At 45.9% G+C, this 20,023-nt stretch overlaps 1 protein-coding gene across 1 annotated transcript in view; it reads right to left on the bottom strand.

Moving 5' to 3' along the window:
- Positions 1-819: 819 nt before the first annotated feature.
- The window catches only part of LOC309372169 (papilin-like), a gene marked incomplete at its 5' end in the record, with an annotated part of 44,537 nt that continues 25,333 nt past the window's right edge, over positions 820-20,023 (bottom strand). The window contains 4 exons of the mRNA XM_081915470.1: positions 820-1,023; positions 8,253-8,384; positions 9,009-9,176; positions 16,995-17,162. Of these exons, the coding sequence (XP_081771596.1) occupies positions 1,013-1,023; positions 8,253-8,384; positions 9,009-9,176; positions 16,995-17,162 (479 nt within the window). The 3' untranslated portion in view covers positions 820-1,012. The remainder of the gene's footprint in view (positions 1,024-8,252; positions 8,385-9,008; positions 9,177-16,994; positions 17,163-20,023) is intronic.

Genomic DNA, 20,023 nt, shown 5'->3' with positions numbered 1-20,023 from the left:
CAAAGTTCGCATCCATTTTCCTTCCCCTCATTTGTCTGTAAACCATGAAGAAAAATCGCCACCGTCTGCCCGCATCAGGCAGCCACTTTGATGTATGGCTGTAATAAAAAGCCCATTTTCGGCTGCCTGCCTGCCTGCCTGCCTGGTCGGAGGGGCGGAGAGCGGCAGCCGGGCAGGGCCAAGAGCCCTTGGATGGTATGGAGGGCAGGGGGCAATCGGGGCAGGGCTGCGTGTGCCCACTCTGGTTTGGCAGAAGGGCTGACAAGACGCAGGAGGTGACTCTGGGCAGGGAGAACCCAGATTCTGGAGAAGCTCAGCTTCAAGAGCGGAGCAGGCTTCCAGTCCTCATGAAGGAAAATGTATGCTTAGAAGTGTGTGGGCAAGGACTGTGGAAAAATTAGGAGCCAGAGGGATGGCTGAATAAAGTTTGTTTGTGTGTATAATAATAATAATAATAATAATAATAATAATAATAAAAAATTTTATTTATATCCCGGCCTCCCCAGCCGATAATAATGGGTCTTTGGTTTCTATGCCCCTTCTGGGGAAACCCAGCCAGATGGGCAGGGCATAAATAATAGAATAATAATTATTATTAAATCTTAAGACCAGGAAAACCCAAACAAATTATGCAGACCAAGAGATAACCGTGATAATGTGCCTGATCAGTGCAGGTGGACATTGGAGCTTGTTGACAGTATTTGTTTATTTATTTCATGAAATTTGCCACTTGATTGCAGAAAAAACCTCAAACAAAAAAAGGTAAAATAATAAAATCATTGGTAATAATTTAGAACATACTAAAAGTTAAAACCACAAAAGAATAGACCAGCAGCAAAGTACAACTCATGCAAACTTTCTGAACATCTGGGCGGGCTTGTCTAAATGTCTTCAGCAGGCGCTGAAAAGAATACAACGAAGATGCCGGCCTGATAATCAAGAGGCAGGGAGTTCCAAAGTGTCGGTGCTGCCACACGAAACGATCCGAGTTCTTAGAAATGCGGTGCAGAGATTAAGTGTTACCTGCAAAAGGACACCCAGTGAAGCCAAACATTGGAAGATTCCAGAGAGAAAGAAAAAAGTAATCCTTAATGCAGGGCAGCGTTAAACTATGGAACTCGCTGCCACAGGAGGCAGTGACAGCCACCAAGCTGGAAAGCTTTCAAAGAGGATTGGACAAATTCGAGGAGGAGGTGAGGGCTGTATCCCAAGATGCATAGGGCTTTATGCTGCAAAACCAGCACCTTGAACTTAGCCCAGTAGCTGACTGGCAGGCAGCTAATTGATAGCATTAAACATGTTTCATTTACAAACAACAGCCCACAACTAATCACTCACCGAAAATTTTTACTAATAACAAAATCTAGGAGAAAGAGGGGATGAACCATCAATCTCAAAAGTACATGTTTTATTTGTTGTTGTTTTAAATGAATTGTTTATTACCCAAAATAAAGTGGTAAAAAATAACAATGAGACTACAGTGATTGAGTGGGTGTCTTTAGCCCAGGGCCAAATTGGACATTAGGAATTGGGGGGACAATTTTTAGGAATAAACAGCAGGGGCACCCAGTGGCGAAGCCTATGCTAGCACCACCCGGCACCAAAGGGACCTCAGCCCCCAGAGCAGGGGTTGGCCACAAGCAGCCCACGGGGGTCGTTTAAATGGCTCATGAGCCGCCCCCGAACCAAGCCGCCAGTTGGTGAGTGCCCACATGCTGCGCTAAACTGGCGTAGCACGGAGCAGGGACTTGCTTCTGCGGTGCTGGAAATAACATCTGTACAGATGCCATCCGGCCCACGGAGCGATCGCTGTGGGAGTAAACCGGCCCAGGCAAGGTAAAACCTTGCTGACGCCTGCCCTAGAACATGGGTAGGCAAGCTAAGGCCCGGGGGCTGGATCCGGCCCAATCACCTTCTCAATCCGGCCCATGGACAGTCTGGGAATCAGCGTGTTTTTACATGAGTAGAATGTGTCCTTTTATTTAAAATGCATCTCTGGGTGCATCGTTCTGCCCGGACACTGAGGTCCAGCTCCGAGGGCCTTCTGGCTGTTCCCTCATTGAGAGAAGCCAAGTTACAGGGAACCAGGCAGAGGGCCTTCTCGGTGGTGGCGCCTGCCTTGTGGAACGCCCTCCCATCAGATGTCAAAAAGAAAAACAACTACCAGACTTTTAGAAGACATCTGAAGGCAGCCCTGTTTAGGGAAGCTTTTAATGTTTGATGTTTTATTGTGTTTTTAATTGTCTGTTGGGAGCCGCCCAGAGTGGCTGGGGAAGCCCAGCTAGATGGGTGGGGTAGAAATATATTATTATTATTATTATTATTATTATTATTATTATTATTATTATTATTATTATTATTATTATATTTGTAGGGTCTGTCTGGTGTTCTTACATGAGTAGAATGTGTGCTTTTATTTAAAATGCATCTCTGGGTTATTTGTGGGGCAACATTAATTTGTTCATCCCCCCCCAAAAAAAATATAGTCCGGCCCCCCACAAGGGCTGAGGGACAGTGGGCCGGCCCCCGGCTGAAAATGTTTGCTGACCCCTGCCCTAGAAGTTGGCTCCTGAGATTACACAACATTTTGGGTCCCTTCCAACTCTGCAAGTCCATGATTCTATGGCTTCCTCCTCTTGCTCAAAATGCACTGAGAGGCATCTGTGCAGACTCACCCCAGCCCCTTCCCTGCCCTCCTGGGTGCCTCCACTGAGGGACAGTGGGCAGGAGTGCTCCATGGCCTTTGGTGCCATTTCCACAAGCCCAGCTTGTCAGGTCACCCAGAAGCGAAACAAAGCGAAGGAATTTTGCACTGCCCCAAATGTCCTCTTCTAAAAGGCAGAGAATTTGGCAGGTGGGAGAGAGAGTATGGGTTAGGGGGCTGCTCCTGGGCTTGCAAAGATCCACCAGATTTCTAGGCGGAGCCTGAGGGCCAAAACTGAAGACACCCATGGTCTGGCTTTGTAAGGAGCTGGGTCTAGGCAGATGATCAGGGGAGAAAAGGATGGAAGAGGCCTTGCCCCTTCAATAAGGCTGCATTGCAAGGCTGAGTTTGGGCTGGCTGAATCGGTGCAACATTCCCCTCACCAAATCCTCATGCCAGGTAAAGCTGCACCGGTGGAATTCCTTCCTGTTGTGAGGATGCTGAAGGCATCCGAACGGCAGTTCAACCTGCAATAACCCAGGTATGTATGTGTGTGGCACTGCTGCCCTCTAGTGCACTCAGGCAGAAGTGGCCAGAGACCTGGGGATCTTGAACTCTGCAAGTGATGCTCTTCCAGCTGATGTGGCGTCCTTATCACAGAACGGGCTTTTGGGGCATAAATCTCAACTTTCAGATTTGAAAATAAGGGATCAGCAGCCTCACCTGTCCCGGGGACAGTCTACGGGATATCTAACAAGCCAGGATAGCAGCGGGAAATGGCGCTGGAATAAGGGAATTTCCCGCAAAAAAGGGGAAGGTTGACAGCTATGTTTTGGGGACAGGCAAGATGTGGCACCCAAGACCCTGATGGTCTCTCATTCCTTAAAAACAACAACAACAACACCGAAATAGAGCTTGGAATAGCCTTCGATTTTCCTTAACTGTCGTTAAAACCCACCCAACTTGGTGGTCATCATTACACCTGGTAGTAGCATATTAACTACATGCAACATGTGAAAACGTCCTTCCTGTTCCCTTTCCTGAATCTGCTGCTCTCCAGCTTTGCTGGGTGACCCCACTGGCTTCCACTATTATGCATAGAGGGTCAGGAGAGGGGGCAGTGAGCATATCCCAGTGGGCGTGTGCATGCGCGCACACAGGTGTGTTCACTGGGTGGCCTGTCTGCGCAGGCCTGCTAGGAATCACCTGTCTTCAGGAGCATCTGAAACATAGCTCAATGCTGCCACCTGCTGACCAAAGGGGACACAACCTCCTTGGCTGCCCAGATTTCCCCACTGTACATGAAAGTGTGGTCTCATCCACGCCACAGACCGAAAACACTTTTGTATCACTTCAGTTAGTCACAGATTCTCCCGAAGAATCCCTGGAACTGTAATTTACCCCTGAGAGATGTGGGATGTAATCCACTGGGAGCAGTCAAGTACAACATTCCTTGTTTTGCTAGAGTGGACATGCAAGGGGATGTTTGGTCCAGTCAGTCAGAACTTCCTACTCCTCCAGGCCTGGAGCATCCTTCCTCTTGTATGTTACTAGCAGGTGGGCATGACCTTTCCAGACCTGGTAAAAGGCCAAGTCACACACCCACCTTTCTCTTTCCTCCCCTTTTTGCCCTGCCTGCTTCCTGGACTGCCACAGCAGTTCCCCAGGTCATCTCCCATATGGGGTAAACCTGTTTGTACATGTTTGTAACTTTAAGCCTAATGCCTGCCTTCAGGGATCAGACTGCGCTCGGCCTGATCATGAGTAAAACAACTTTTTGTTATTGATGAATAAGACTGTGGTGTCTTTATTCTTTTAGGAGGGATTCAAAAGGGATCTTACCAGGAACACACAATTCAACCTGAGCTAGATTGAATTGTATAATAGTACAGTGGTACCTCGGGTTACATACGCTTCAGGTTACAGACGCTTCAGGTTACAGACTCCTCTAACCCAGAAATAGTACCTCGGGTTAAGAACTTTGCTTCAGGATGAGAACAGAAATCGTGCTCCGGCAGCGCGGCAGCAACGGGAGACCCTATTAGCTAAAGTGGTGCTTCAGGTTGAGAACAGTTTCAGATTAAGAACGGACCTCCGGAATGAATTAAGTTCTTAACCCGAGGTACCACAGTAGTAAAAGGCTCAGACGAGTCAGCAACTTGTTTTCTGCTGTGTGAAAAGGGGAATGCACTCTGCTAAGTGAAGGAACTTGCTAGTGCAAGTTAGGAAGGATATTAACAAACAATATATCCTCTCCTGCCACCCTCAGCATTCCTGCAAGAGAACTACAGTTCCCAGCAGTCTTGACAGACTACAGTTCTCAGGATTCTTGGTGGAGAATGCCATGCGGTTTATTTGCATGGGGCTGCTGTGACCAGCCTTTGCAAAGTCCCAAGTCCTCCAAGACCCCCTCCCACCTCTATGATTCTTGTGGGACGTGAAGCACAAGAGCAGTCAAGGACAACATTCCTAGAGTGAGCATGTTTACACATGGGGAGGAATGTTTGTCCAGCCAGCAGGTCAACTTCCTGTTTCCTTCTGGGCTGGGACAGACTTCCTCTGCATGTGACTAGAGGTGGGCGTGGCCTCACCTGTGCAGGTAACAACAAAAGCACAGGGCAGGGCAGCCATCTCTCTCTTTGACTACATGCATCGAAGAAGCAACATCTGTTTAGCCTAAGATGCTCTCTTGGGCTCCAGCCCAGAGAGGACAAAGGGACTGTCTCCTTATGAGATAGTTTCCAGGTGTATGTTACTTTTCTAAGCTAAGTCTGCCTTCTGGGATCCGATTGTGAACAGAATGTGAGTAAACTCTTTTTATACTTTTATAGAAGACTGTGTCGTGTCTTATCTTTTATGAGGGAATAAGGGGAAAATATCAGAACAGTTATTATAGAGGCTTTAGCAAGCCTGAGCAAACGCATCCGCTGTGAGTTTAAAAAGGGGAATGTTACTCTGCTAAATTGCGAACTTGTTTACACAAGTTGGAAAGGCTATAATCAAACAGTATACCCTCTCCTGCATCCCTGAACATTCCCACAGAGAGGATAAGCCTGGTGTCTTTAGGACCTTTAGGAAAGGAGAAGATCCACCCCAGGGCCTGCAGCCAGCATGCCAGGTCAACCCCAGCATTCAGCACCAGAACTGGATCTTAGCCTCCACTCTGCTCCTCTTCCACCTTAGCCGAGTCCTGGGAACGCTGACTCTGCAAGGTGGCAGCAGCAGCAGAAAGGACACAGTCTTCTCCTCGGCGTGTCAAAGAGCTTCACCCAGCAGCTCTAAGCAAGATTTGGGAGGGCTGCTGGGGCCATTTCAGTTGGGTGCCTGGAGCTAGGCCAGCCCTTGTTCCAGAGATGCACCCATCCACCCATATCACCTTCCTGCTACAGATACCCAGAGCATTCCCATGAACAAAGGCCAACTGTGTCAGAGAAGCTTGAAAGTCACATTAAGGAGGAATCTGCTCTTGGTCCTCTTTGCCTGCTCTTCATGTACAGGAATCCACCTGGACTCTTCCTGGGAGCCCAGGAAAGCTACCCAAGACTTGTACTTGGCTCGTGGTTCTCCATGGAAGACACATCAACAGCAGTCCAGGAGGACATATAAGAACATAAGGAGAACATTTGCAGGATCAGCCTAATGGCCCAACTAGTCCAACATCTGGCCAACCAGATGCATCTTCTGGGAAACCCACAAGCTGGACCTGAGCACAAGGGCAACTTTCTCCAGCTGTGGCTTCTAGCAACTTGGATTAAGAAGCATCGCTGCCTCCAATTATTGTGGCTAGCAGCCTTTGATAGCCTTCTCCTCCTCCATGGATTTGCCCAATCCTCTTTCAAAGCCATCCAGCTGGGTGCCCATCACTGCCTCATGGGGGAGGGAGTTCCATAGATTAACTCTGTGCTGCCTACTGACATGCTTTTTTGTCAAGAGGTTCTGCTCAGCTTCCCCCCTTCTCCCCCTCCCCTCACAGTCACCCCAGAGGTTGAAGAGCACCAGGGAGTTCTTTAAACTGAAGTGACCCCCCGAACACAGAGATGGCCTTTCCCTCCCTCTCCTTCCCCTTCTCTCCTACACGTGTGTGGAGGGAAAACAAAGGTTTAAAGCAATTAAGAAACCTAAGGATGGTATATGTGCACCTCTAGGCTGGGTGGAAAGTAAGGTCTGCATAAACTGATAGCAAGAGGCGCCCTTGAAAAGATCTAGGATGCTCCGGCAAGCTTGTCTCAAGGCAGGCTTGTCTCAAAGGGAATGAGCAGGAGCAAAGAGCACAAGACCCCCTTTTGTGACCTTGCTATTGTGAGAGTTGAAAATTCCTGCTATTGCTGTGTCACAATGTAGTGGTCATGTAGGATTGCTATGAGGTATTATGAAAAATGAAGCAAGCCATTGTGTCAGCGGTGAAAGCATCGCTTTGACCGGGTTTGAGTCATTGACATGATTTCTGATCAATCCCACAAGCCTCTGCACCTCTGCCCCATTTTCTCCATGTCTGACCGTCACGTATAGAGCATTCTAACACAGACCAGTTGCTTACCAGGCATCCTGGGTACATAAAAATAAGGAGATAGCTTTGAAGGAGGGAGATTTGATGTAGCTTTTGTTAATCTTTAGGTAGATCTTAGGGCCAGGAACAGAGTTCACATGGAGGTGGTAAAATGCCTGTCTTTCCTTTTATGACCTCCGGGGTTTGCTAAATGCATTCCTCTTGGGTTCCTGCTTATTTAGCCTGAACATGTATGCATGCTCAGATAGGAAATAGTTCTTTGTGGTTAAGAGGCTTCCTCTGATCTGACTTTGTCCTCAAGTGGGGATTTTTTGAAACACTCAGAGGAAATCTGATTGGTTCTTACAAATGCTGCGTTAAAGTTATTTTGTTAATAAAAACAGCCTGGGCCAAGGAGTGGAATGCGCACTTTCTCCCAGGGACTTGATGGTCAAGCCTCTTGTCTATTGTATTCATCAGGGTCCAGGGACGCGGGTGGCGCTGTGGGTTAAACCACAAAGCCTAGGACTTGCCGATCAGAAGGTCGGCGGTTCGAATCCCTGTGACGGGGTGAGCTCCCGCTGCTCGGTCCCTGCTCCTGCCAACCTAGCAGTTTGAAAGCACGTCAAAGTGCAAGTAGATAAATAGGTACCACTCCAGCGGGAAGGTAAATGGTGTTTCTGTGCGCTGCTCTGGTTCGCCAGAAGCGGCTTAGTCATGCTGGCCACATGACCCAGAAGCTGTACGCTAGCTCCCTCGGCCAGTAAAGCGAGATGAGCGCCCCAATCCCAGAGTCGTCCTAGACTGGACCTAATGGTTAGGGGGCCCTTTACCTTTAACTTTAGTCCTTCCTTTGCCTTCAGAACGCAACATCACAATGTATGCTTAGTAGAAAGAGGAGTGTGTTTTAGCTCTTGGTGTAAGTCAGAGCACATCGCAGTCCTCGAATCAAGATGCCCCTTGCTTGACAACTGTCTCTGGAGTCTAACCCAGGCAGCTCAAACTCTGACATTTCCCTAACACACCCACACACACCCACACACACCCACACACACCCACACCCCCTTTGTGTGCCGTGGAGCTGGCTGAGTTACCCCCCACAGCACCAGCCTGACCTCTCACCTTTCACGGGCTCCTTGCACACTTGACCACACTGGTTGCTGCAACACTTCTTGCCCCCTGGGCAGTCACAGTCCTTCTGGCAAGTCATCAGGCAATCGGCCGGGTCTGGAGGGGGGCAGAAGCCGGGCTTCTCTGCAAGAGATCAGCCAGGAGTCTGTGAAGTCTCGGGTCATGGAGGAGATGGAGCCAACACAGCATTTTTGTTTTCAAAAGCTGCTTCCCAAGGAGCTCAAGGGGGCTGACACGACACTCCTCAAAAATGGTACCTCAAAGGCATAAAGCCAATCCTCAGATTGAGTAATAATTTCAGCACAGGGGAAGAAAGGCCATAGCTCAGTGACAGAGCACTTGCCTTGCATGCCAGGTTTCCTGGGTTCAAATTCCAATGGCATCTCCAGTAGGGCAGGGAGAGGCCCCCTGTCTAAGACCCAGAAAAATGAATGGTCTGACTCATTGCAAAGTATTCTCCTACATTCTCAAAAAATGACAACCCAAAAGGCCTTTTTGATCAACTGCGTCCTCACCAAATGCGTGGAACCAGATGACGACGATATTTTAATTTATTGCCACCCACCCTAAGGTCCCAGGCTGGGTTGCGACAATTTAAAATGACACAGTAAAGCTTTCAATTACTAAAAGAAAACATAATGGCAAAAAACAGGGTGGGTCCTGAAAGATACATCTCAGGTGTCAGAGATCCACTGCGGAGACAGAGCGCAGCCTCAGTCGCCCTCCCGGCATCTGCCCAGGACCCACCTGTGCCCTTGCAGGCCAGCTGGCATTCCTCTTTGGTGGGGAAGTTATTCAGGTTCCCCCTGCAGTTGCCATAGTCGAAAGCGGTGCACTCTCTGCTGGTGGAGTTGAAGTAGAACCTTTGGACGTAGGTGTTGCAGGGACCCGGCTTCTGGGGAAGCTGGCAGATATCTGCAGCCAGAGAGCAGAAGGAGCCTTGTGTTCTGAGCTGCTAGAAAGAATGAAGGAGGTGGGGTCTGGTGGTGGTGGTGGGGGAACTGTTGGATATGCACAAATGAGTTTGCAGGTGGTTCTGGGATGAAATAAAGCCTAGTTTTGCCCCTGCCCGCTGCATAAGTGTTGGTGCTGACCTTTAAAGCCCTAAACGGCCTCAGTCCAGTGTATCTGAAGGAGCGTCTCCACCCCCATCGTTCTGCCCGGACACTGAGGTCCAGCGCCGAGGGCCTTCTGGCAGTTCCCTCATTGTGAGAAGCAAAGCTACAGGGAACCAGGCAGAGGACCTTCTGGGTGGTGGCACCCGCCCTGTGGAACGCCCTCCCACCAGATGTCAAAGAGAAGAACAACTACCAGACTTTTAGAAGACATCTGAAGGCAGCTCTGTTCAGGGAAGTTTTTAATGTTTGATGCAATAAGGTATTTTAATATTTTGTTGGAAGCCGCCCAGAGTGGCTGGGGAAGCCCAGCCAGATGGGCGGGGTATAAATATATTATTATTATTATTATTATTATTATTATTATTATTATTATTTAAGAACAGCCTACTGGATCAGGCCCATTTGGTCCAGCATCCTGTTCTCACAGTGGCCAACTAGATGCTGCAGCCCTCTCCATCGTGACTTTGTCCAATCCTCTTTTAAAACCGTCCACCTTGGTGGCCATGCCTGCCTCCAGTGGGAGGGAGTTCCACAGTCTAATTCTGCGCTGTGTGAGAAGACTTCCGGAGGCGGCGCGAAGGGTAATGGCTGCCCTTTCCTAATCGGGAAAGGGAGCTCCGCTCGAAAACGGGTCGTCCGCTACGGCGAAGCGGAGACCCACATCGGAAAACTGCAGGGGGCAGAAGCCTGCAGCCTTGGGACCCAGCGGGCGCCAGGAGCTGCCCCCGAAACGTTGAAGGAACCCCGTAAGGGGCTCCGGATCGCGGAGGAGGCAGCGGCGCTGAGGGTCGTTCCGCAATCGGCGGAGAGAAGCCGCGAAGCTGTTGCCGGTGAGCGCTGACCTTTCTTCCTGGATTTGGCACTTTGAAAAGCAGCAACCCGTGAGTAATAAAGACTTTTAATCAATTTGAGACCAAAAAGCAACTGAATTTGGCTGAAAGCGGAGGACGAAAAGAAAAAGGAAGTCCGTCTTCCGCTGCCACTGAACTTCAAAGCAAAGAGCTGGAGGAGTGGAGGCTGTAAGTGAATCTTTTATTGATTGGATCTGAGCATTTACTGAACTGTATCTAAAGGCAGAAAAGGAGTGTAAGCATTGGATTTATGAGTTAGCATGGACTGTGAAATCTTCCTCTGTTGAAGTTACAATTTAAAGAAGGAAACCAGGGGCTGGAACTGCCTGGCAACAGTAGCAGTCAGTTTGCAGACTCAAGTATTTTGATACATAAACTGGAAAAATTTGAGAGGTCTGGACTTTGTTACTTTATAACACCAATTGAAGTACCAGCAAGCACTGTTTTGAGACATTGTGTTTTTATAACACCAACTCTGCTAAAAATTTAACATTTGAAGGCTTTTGGACATTAATTTTATTATTTTTGGGTATTCCTTCCTGAAAGACATTTTAAGCTCCACCTAGAGGTTTTTGGACTTAACAGCAGTGATATTGTTTTACTTTCTATTTCCCGGCCTGCTGGCTGAGTGCTGCCATCTGGGCAGTCTTTTTCTCATGGGAACAACTCAGCTTGACCTTGACTACCAGATAAACTTGGAATGAGTGGCGCAAAGAAAAAGGAGACTAAAGAAAAAGAACAAAGACCAAGAACAAGACAAACAACCTTAGCCTCAACTTTACAACAACGCAGATCGTCTGTGCCTATTTTGCACTCTGAGGAAGAAGCTGCCTCCTTGCCACAGGCAGGGGGAGGAGAGACAGAGGAATTACAATTGGAGGATATGGCTTCAGGATCAGCTGCTTCCATCTTAGAAAAAATCTATGAAAAATTGGAATCCTTGGATAAGAGAGTGGAATCTTTGGACAAAAAGGCTGATGAACAAACATCGAAAATAGATCAGAACACAGAATGTTTAAATAGATTAACTGGACAAGTGGCACAGAACGTTCAAACGGTTGCAAAATTGGAGGAGGCTACAGGGGAGAATAGGAAATTGGCTGAAGATACTAGCCAAAGACTTGGAAAGTTAGAAAAAGAGGTGAGACCACTCAACAAACAAGTAGGTGAACATCAGACCTATCTTTCGATGATTGAACTGAAAAATAGGGAGACCAACTTAAGGATAAGATCTGTATCCGAAGTAGAAGAAGACAACCTGGCTGAGTTTTTAACCAAAATATTTTCCAAGCATTGGAACCTTGAGGAGAAAGACTTTAAAATTACATCAGCTTTTAGACTTGGAAGATTGATAAGAAAAGACAAGCCCAGAGACTGCTTGATAACAGTGAGATCAAAGGAGGAAAGGGACAAGATTTTGGGCCTACACTACAGAAAATCACTGGACATTCTGGGCAAAAGAATTGAAATTTACAAGGATATTCCTAGACAGCTTTTGGATTTGAGATCTGAATATTTGGAACTAGCAAAACTACTGAGGAGTAACTCAATCATCTTTAGGTGGGACTTCCCTCAAGGACTATCTTTTACCTTTAGAGGGAGGAAGATTAAAATTAGAACATTGGAAGACAGAGACAAATTTCTGAACCAGTACGGAGAAGACCTTCATAAAGGACTTGGATCATTGCCGGAGCCTGGAGCACCAAAGGAACCGGCACCCTTGGATTCTGAAGACAAGGTACCACCCCCTGAAAAATAACCAGATCTATACAGGATGTCTCTGCAACTTCTGAGTTGGAACATAAATGGCTGCAACATTCCAGAAAAAAGGAAGAAAATCTTTCATATATTAAAAAAGGAACAATTGGACATTATTTGCTTGCAAGAAACACATGTGACTAGGCTCCACAGAAAAGTATTGGTAAATAAAAGACTTGGCCAGGAATTTATATCTTCAGACAGAGTAAAGAAGAGAGGGGTGGTGATATATGTAAAGGAGAGCCTTTCACCTAAATTATTATTTAAAGATGAACATGGCAGAATTTTGGCAGTCGAAATACAACATCAAGGAGAAAAAATTATGCTATTAGGAATCTACGCACCAAATGAAGGGAAATCGGAATTTTATAAGAAGTTGCATGAGAGCATGCTGGAATATCTGGACTTTGACAACATCATCATGATGGGAGATATGAACGGGATTGTATCAACTAACATGGATAAGTCGCAAAGTCAAAAAGTTACTAAAGATGGCAGACTACCAAAGACCTTTTTTGAAATGACAGACAATATGGACTGGATTGACATTTGGAGAATGAGAAACCCCTTGGGAAAAGAAGGAACATTCTTCTCTGAAGCCCATCTGACTTGGACAAGAATCGACCAAATATGGATTACTAGAGGTCTGGCACCTAAGGTCAGGAAAGTGGAAATCTGCCCAAAGACCTGCTCCGACCATAACGCTTTGAAAATGGATTTGACATTGTTACCAACCGGTTCCTTTCGATGGAAGATGAATGACAACTTATTTAGAGATCAGGAGATCACTAAAAAGGCCCAAAAAGTTTTGAAGGACTATTTTGAAATAAATTTGAATACAACGGTGGAAAAAAGAACAATTTGGGACGCAAGTAAAGCTGTGATGAGAGGGTTCTTAATACAACAGAATGCTATAAAGAAAAGGAAACAAAATGAAAAGAAAGACAAGATTTTGGAGAAAATAAAAGAATTAGAGAAGAAGTTAAGAATAAATCCGAAGTCACAGCTGATTCTGAGAGAAATTAAACTTCACCAGGCACAATATTCTAAACTGATAAATCAGGAAATAGAATGGAAGATTAAATCAATGAAACAAAAAACGTTTGAATCGGCAAATAAATGTGGGAAACTGCTGGCTTGGCAGTTGAAGAAGAGACAAAAGTTGAATACAGTAACAAATTTGGAAATTGAAGGAAGAAATATTCAGAACCCCGTGGAAATTAGAAAATCCTTCCAGAAATATTTCAAGAAACTATATACTCAAGGGCCGCAAAATGAGGTTGAGATTGAACAATTTTTGAAAAAAAATAGTCTTAAAAAACTTACACAAGAAAATAGACTACTCCTGAATAGCCAAATAACACGACAAGAAATTGAACATGCCATTCAGAACATGAAACTGGGCAAATCTCCAGGGCCAGACGGCTTGACCTCCAAGTACTATAAGACAATGAGTGACTATCTGATTCAACCTTTGATGGAGGTCAGCAATGAAATCCTGGAGGGAAAGAAGGCGCCGGAATCGTGGAAGGAAGCTTTTATCACATTGATACCAAAATCAGAAACTGAAAAAACACAACTTAAGAACTATCGCCCCATCTCCCTTCTAAATGTGGATTACAAAATATTTGCTGATGTTTTAGCAGGCAGACTTAAAAGAGTTTTAAATGAAGTAATTCATAAAGACCAGGCCGGCTTTCTCCCAGGTAGACACATGTTTGCAAACACAAGGAACATTATTGACATTTTGGAACTTTTGCAAACAGACATAAACACTAAAGCAGTGCTGATTTTTATAGACGCGGAGAAGGCCTTCGACAACATCTCTTGGAAATTCATGAAGGGAAACTTAAAAGAAATGGGAGCGGGGCGGGGTTTTGAAAATGGGATTGATGCAATATATTCAGAACAAAAAGCTAAATTGATAGTTAACAATGTGGTAACGGAAGAATTTAAAATTGAAAAAGGAACACGACAAGGCTGCCCGATTTCCCCTCTGTTATTTATTTCAGTTCTGGAGGTGCTCCTGAACTTGATCAGAGGTGACCGGTTGGTGCAGGGGATTCAGGTCGGAGCGAAACAATATAAACTTAAAGCTTTTGCAGATGACCTAGTTTTGACACTGCAGGAGCCAGAATCTAGCACGAAAAGAGTATTACAACTGATACATGATTTTGGTCAGGTGGCGGGTTTTAAGCTAAATAAACAAAAAACGAAGGTGTTAGGGGAAAATATGACAGATACAGAGTCAGAACGGTTTCAGAGAGAAACAGAATTATCATTGGTGAAAAAGGTAAAGTACCTAGGGGTTAACATAACAGCCAAAAATCTGAGTCTATTTAAGGACAATTATGAAAAATGCTGGTCGGAAATTAAGAGAGACTTGGATAGCTGGGCAAAACTGAAGCTTTCTTTGTTGGGCCGAATTGCTGCTATTAAGATGAATGTATTGCCAAAGATGTTGTTTTTGTTCCAAACATTGCAAATTGTGGACAAAATGGAGTGTTTCCGGAGGTGGCAGAGAGATATTTCCAAATTTGTCTGGCAGGGCAAAAAGCCCAGAATCAAGTTTAAGATATTAACAGATGCGAAAGAAAGAGGGGGCTTTGCCCTGCCAGACTTAAGGTTGTACTATGAAGCCGCAGCTTTCTGCTGGCTAAAAGATTGGCTACTTCTTGAAGACACTGACGTGTTAGATCTGGAAGGTTTTAACAATGCTTTTGGTTGGCATGCATACTTGTGGTATGATAAGGTTAAGATCAATAAGGCCTTTAAGAACCATATTGTCAGAAAAGCAGTGTTTAATGTCTGGACAAAATATAAAGACTTATTGGAAAATAAAACTCCAAGGTGGCTCTCACCTTTGGAAGCTAAGGCCCGAAAAAGACCCAATATGGAAGCCTATTGGCCAAAATATTGGGAACTGTTAGAAAAAGACGGAGATAATTGGAAATTGCAGAGTATGGAGAAAATGAAGGATAAAGTGCGAGACTGGTTACACTACGCTCAGATTAAAGAAATTTTTAAAAGTGATAAAAAGCTAGGGTTCCAGGTGGAGAAATCGAAGTTGGAAACAGAATTGTTAGAACCTAAGACCAAGGTACTTTCAAGAATGTATAACTTGCTGTTGAAATGGAATACACAAGACGAAATGGTTAAGTCGGCTATGATAAAATGGGCACAGGATATTGGGCATAACATTATGTTTGAAGATTGGGAAAGGTTGTGGACCACTGGGTTGAATTTTACTGCATGTAATGCTTTGAAAGAAAATGTAATGAAAATGATATACAGATGGTACATGACCCCAGTTAAACTTGCCAAGATATACCATTTGTCTGATAATAAATGTTGGAAATGTAAAGAAAATGAAGGTACATTCTTTCACCTCTGGTGGACCTGCCCTAAAGTGAAGGCCTTCTGGGAAATGATATATAATGAGTTGAAAAAGGTATTTAAGTATACCTTCACCAAGAAACCAGAGGCCTTTCTTCTGGGCATTGTCGACCAGAAGGTGCTAAAGAAGGATAGAATATTTTTCATGTACGCAACAACAGCAGCAAGGATACTACTCGCTAAGAACGGGAAAACTCAAGATCTACCCACACTGGAAGAATGGCAGATGCAACAGATGGACTATATGCAACTGGCGGAGATGACTGGCAGAATCCGAGACCTGGGAGAAGAAAGGATCGAAGAAGATTGGAAGAAATTCAAGATTTATCTACAGAAACAGTGTGATTTAGTGGAATGTTAAGAAGGATGCTTGGTTATAAATAATTGGCCATCACTAAAATGGATCAGAATTTGATGATAAGAGAGATTAAGAGAAACAAAATTTGTAGGAGAATTATTTTATTGTATTTAAACAAGTGGTTATAAATTTGAAAATAAGATGATAATTTGCTTGACAAAAACTTATTAATGATGTAAGTGGGAGCGGGGGATGTGAGGAAGTCTAAAGATGTTATGAAATTTTGCAAAAACAAAGTAATGCTGTTTATTATTATTGTATTTCTTTTATTAAAAACTCCAATAAATATCTAAAAATAATAATAATAATAATTCTGCGCTGTGTGACGAAGGACTTTCTTTTCTCTGTCCCGAATCTCTCAACATTCAGCTTCACTGGAGGCCTGCAAAATCTAGTGTCATGTACAACATTTCTGATTCGAGGTAGAGGCTGGAGGAAGAAATAGGAGGCCACCGGCGATGGTGAGAGAGCATATCCCCACGGGGTCTGCCCCCACCCTAGTTTCCTAATCACTGTACCCCGACTTTTATTTCCATGAAGCCTCTTCTCCCTGCCCCTCGGAGTTAGGACACCCTTTCCCCATGTCCTGAAGAGAGAGAGAGAGAGAGGGGGGGGGGGAGCCCTAATAATAATAATAATAATAATAATAATAATAATTTAATTTAATTTAATTTTTTTTATTTATATCCCACCCTCCTTGGCCAGAGGCAGGCTCAGGGTGGCTAACACCAGTAAAATTATAGTAAAAACATAATAGGGGAAAAAAACACCAATTTAAAATACAACTTAAAATGCAATTTAAAATGCATCCTCATTTTAAAAGTAGCCCCTAGATCAAGACCACAAGGGGAGGGAAACAGAAGGGTCAGACTGAGTCCAAACCAAAGGCCAGGTGGAACAGCTCTGTCTTGCAGGCCCTGCGGAAAGATGTCAAGTCCTGCAGGGCCCTAGTCTCTTGTGACAGAGCATTCCACCAAGTCGGGGCCAGTGCTGAAAAGGCCCTGGCCCTAGTGGAGACCAATCTAACCTCTTTGAGGCTCGGGACCTCCGAAGTGTTGTCATTTGTGGACCTTAAGGCCCTCCACGGGGCAGACCAGGAGAGGCGGTCCTGTAGGTACGTGGGTCCTAGGCCGTATAGGACTTTAAAGGTTGAAACCAGCACCTTAAATCTGACCCTGTACTCCACTGGGAGCCAGTGCAGCTGGAAGAGCACTGGATGAATGTGATCCCGCAGCAAGGACCAAGTGCTTACCTGGGTCTCTGCAGGTCTCCTCACATTCCACCAGAGTTGCAAACCTGTTGGCGTTGCCCTTGTGGCCTCTGTAGGTGAACGAGTAGCAGCCTACTCCAAGGCGGCTGTAGTAAAACAGGTGGATGGAGTGGTCCCCCTCTCCGGGGTTGCTGGGCAGCCGGCAGATATCTGGAGCCGCAGGACAAAGAGAGATGGGAGAGAGAAATGGACCTGGGACTTGTGGGCAGGAAAAAAGGCACGTCAAGAGCATCCTGGCTGGGACTCCTGGGAAAACTTGCTCCCTGCCTTGCAGGCTTTTCCCAACTGGCCTGGGAGGGCTCGGACTGACTCCAGCTGCAAAAGCTAAGGCTGCTGAACAGACTCTCGGGCTGAGGTGTTGTTTGGGGGGTTTTCTTGCAGGGTTGGGGGGTTGCGGCTGTTGCTATTTTTTTGCATCTTTATTTGAGACCTTGTTGTGATTTATGTGGAAATGGTTCACTTTGATTGTGTATTTATTTAATGCTTTATTTGTTATTTATGTGGGAATGTTCAGGGAGGCAGGAGAGGATATATTGTTTAATTACAGTGGTGCCTCTGGTTGCGAACGGGATCCGTTCCAGAGGCCCGTTCGCAACATGAAAGGAACGCAACTTGCAGCGATGCGTCTGTGCACGTGCAGGTTGCGATTCACCACTTCTGCGCATGCGCGTGATGTCATTTTGCATTTCTGCACATGCGTGAGCAGTGAAACCCGGAAGTAACCCTTTCCAGTACTTCCGGGCCGCCGCAGGATGCAACCTGAAAAAACGTAAGATGAAGCGGATGTAACATGAGGTATGACTGTATATCCTTTCCAACTTGTGTTAACAAGTTCTATAATTTAGCAGGGTAACATTCCCCCTTTTTAAACTTGTGCAGCGGATAGCATTTATGCCAGGCTTGCATAAGCCTCTAAAATAAGTTACCTGGTAATTCCCCTTTTATTCCCTCATGAAAAGAATAGACACGACACAGTCTTCTATAAAAGTATAAAAAGAGTTTACTCACTCACTCATTCTTTTCACTGATGGATCCCAGAAGGCAGACTTAAGTTACAAAAGTAATATACTCCTGGAAACTATTCCATAAGGAGACAGTCCCTTTGTCCTCTCTTGGCTGGGCATCTTAGGCTAAGCAGATGTTGCTTCTTCGACGAATGGAATCAGAGAGAGAGAGAGAGATGGCGGCCTCCGCTGAGGTATTTTGTTACCTGCACAGGTGAGGCCACGACCACCCCTAGTCACATGCAGAGGAAGTCTGTCCCAGCTCAGGAGGAAACAGGAAGTTCTGACTAACTGGTCCAGACACCCTCTTTTTATGTCCACTCCAGGGATGTTGTATTTGACTGCTTTGTGTTTCACATCCCACACTTTAGAACTACAGTCATACCTCGGGTTAAAGTCGTTTCAGGTTGAGTGTTTTCAGGTTGCGTTCCACGGTGACACAGAAGTAACAGAACAGGTTACTTCCGGGTTTCGCTGCTTGCGCATGCACAGGCAGTCAAAATGATGTCATGTGCTTGCACAGAAGCGGTGAATCGCGACCCACGCTTGCACACACAAGTTGCGTTCTGCTCAGGATGTAAACGGGGCTCCAGAATGGATCCCGTTCACATCCCGAGGTACCACTGTACTTCTCTTATGTTGCCATTATGTATTTTTTCATGTTGCAAGCCGCCTTGAGCATGGCTTGAACTGTGGAATAGTGGCATACAAATAAAAATATGCATGTATGCTGGTATCCTAGGATCTGCTCAGCCAAACATTCGTTCTTGGCCTGGGAGGTGGGTGGGTGACCTTTGAGCATAAGGTGGGAAGATTAGCCAAGGCCGCAATATGTGGGGCAGCCTCTGAGGAGCAGCTGCTGCTCCCCAGTTTGCCTCTGTCTTTGTAGGAATCCCTGCCCCTCCCTGCCAAGAATACCCTTAGCCTTCAGCTTCCCCTATAGAGAATGGAGCAAGTTCACCCACCTCCCAGCCTTTGGGTGGGCTTTGTCTCCATGGGGCAAGCACTTAACGCCACTTAATAGCTTGCCATGGGTGGGTGGGTGAGGTCTTGCAGCTGAGTACGAGGCAGAATTAAACAGGTTAAAATCTGATGGTATTGGTTTTCATTTATGTATAGTATAGATGTTTTTTCTTTTTGTTTGTCGGTTTTTGGTATGCATGTTCGTGGCTTTTTGTATTTTTGTGCAATCTTCAAATATGGAAAAGTGTTAAAAATAAAGAAAGAAACAGTTTGAAATTGTAATGATAATGGAAACCATAAATGGAACAAGAGAACAATCGCAAACGCTAATAAAATAAATCTAAACATGGGTTTAGAGAGCAAAGTGACCCCTTCGCTCCAGGAACAGAGGAAGCTGCCAAGCCATTGGTCCATCTACTTCAGTATTGTCTACACTGACTGGCAGAATTGATTCTCTAGGATCTCAGGCAGGCATCTCTCGCAGTCTTACCTGGGGATGCCAGCAGGGATCTCACCTGGGGCTGATGCTCTGCCACTGTTCCTTGGCTTTGGCTTTTGCCCGCTTAGAGTGGAAGCAGGTTATTTCAGGGGACAATATCTGATAAAGCCACTTCCGCCTACAAAAGGAGGTGGGGTTGTGGGCTTCACGCTCCCACCACGCGCGTGGCGGCTGGCTCTCAGCCTCCGCAGGATTGAGGGAATCCCCGGCAGCGTCACCCCCTGGACAGCCAATCAGCTGGCTCAGGGGGGCATGGCCTGCCCTATTTAACGCAGGCCGGGGATCTCCCTCTTTTGCCACCTCCAGCTGTTCCTGTTTCCCACCCTCCCGCCCTTTAAGGTTCTCGTTTCCTGACCTTTCTATGGACTTGGTTGAGGTGCCTGGTAGGAATTTTCCCACTTGGCAAATTGGCACCAGCCACTTGGTTTTCGCCTACCTCATAGCAAATCATCACAACTTTCTGGGTATTGGCGGTTAGGCATTGGTATTGTTCTGTAGATGGAAGAGGGGAGGAAGCACAATCATCTGCCCCACATATTGAAGGG

Source organism: Podarcis melisellensis, assembly GCF_964234715.1.
Source record: "Podarcis melisellensis genome assembly, chromosome: 6".
NCBI classification, from domain to species: domain Eukaryota; kingdom Metazoa; phylum Chordata; class Lepidosauria; order Squamata; family Lacertidae; genus Podarcis; species Podarcis melisellensis.
Note: the sequence above shows the minus strand (reverse complement) of the source record. Positions and strands in the feature narration are given on the sequence as shown.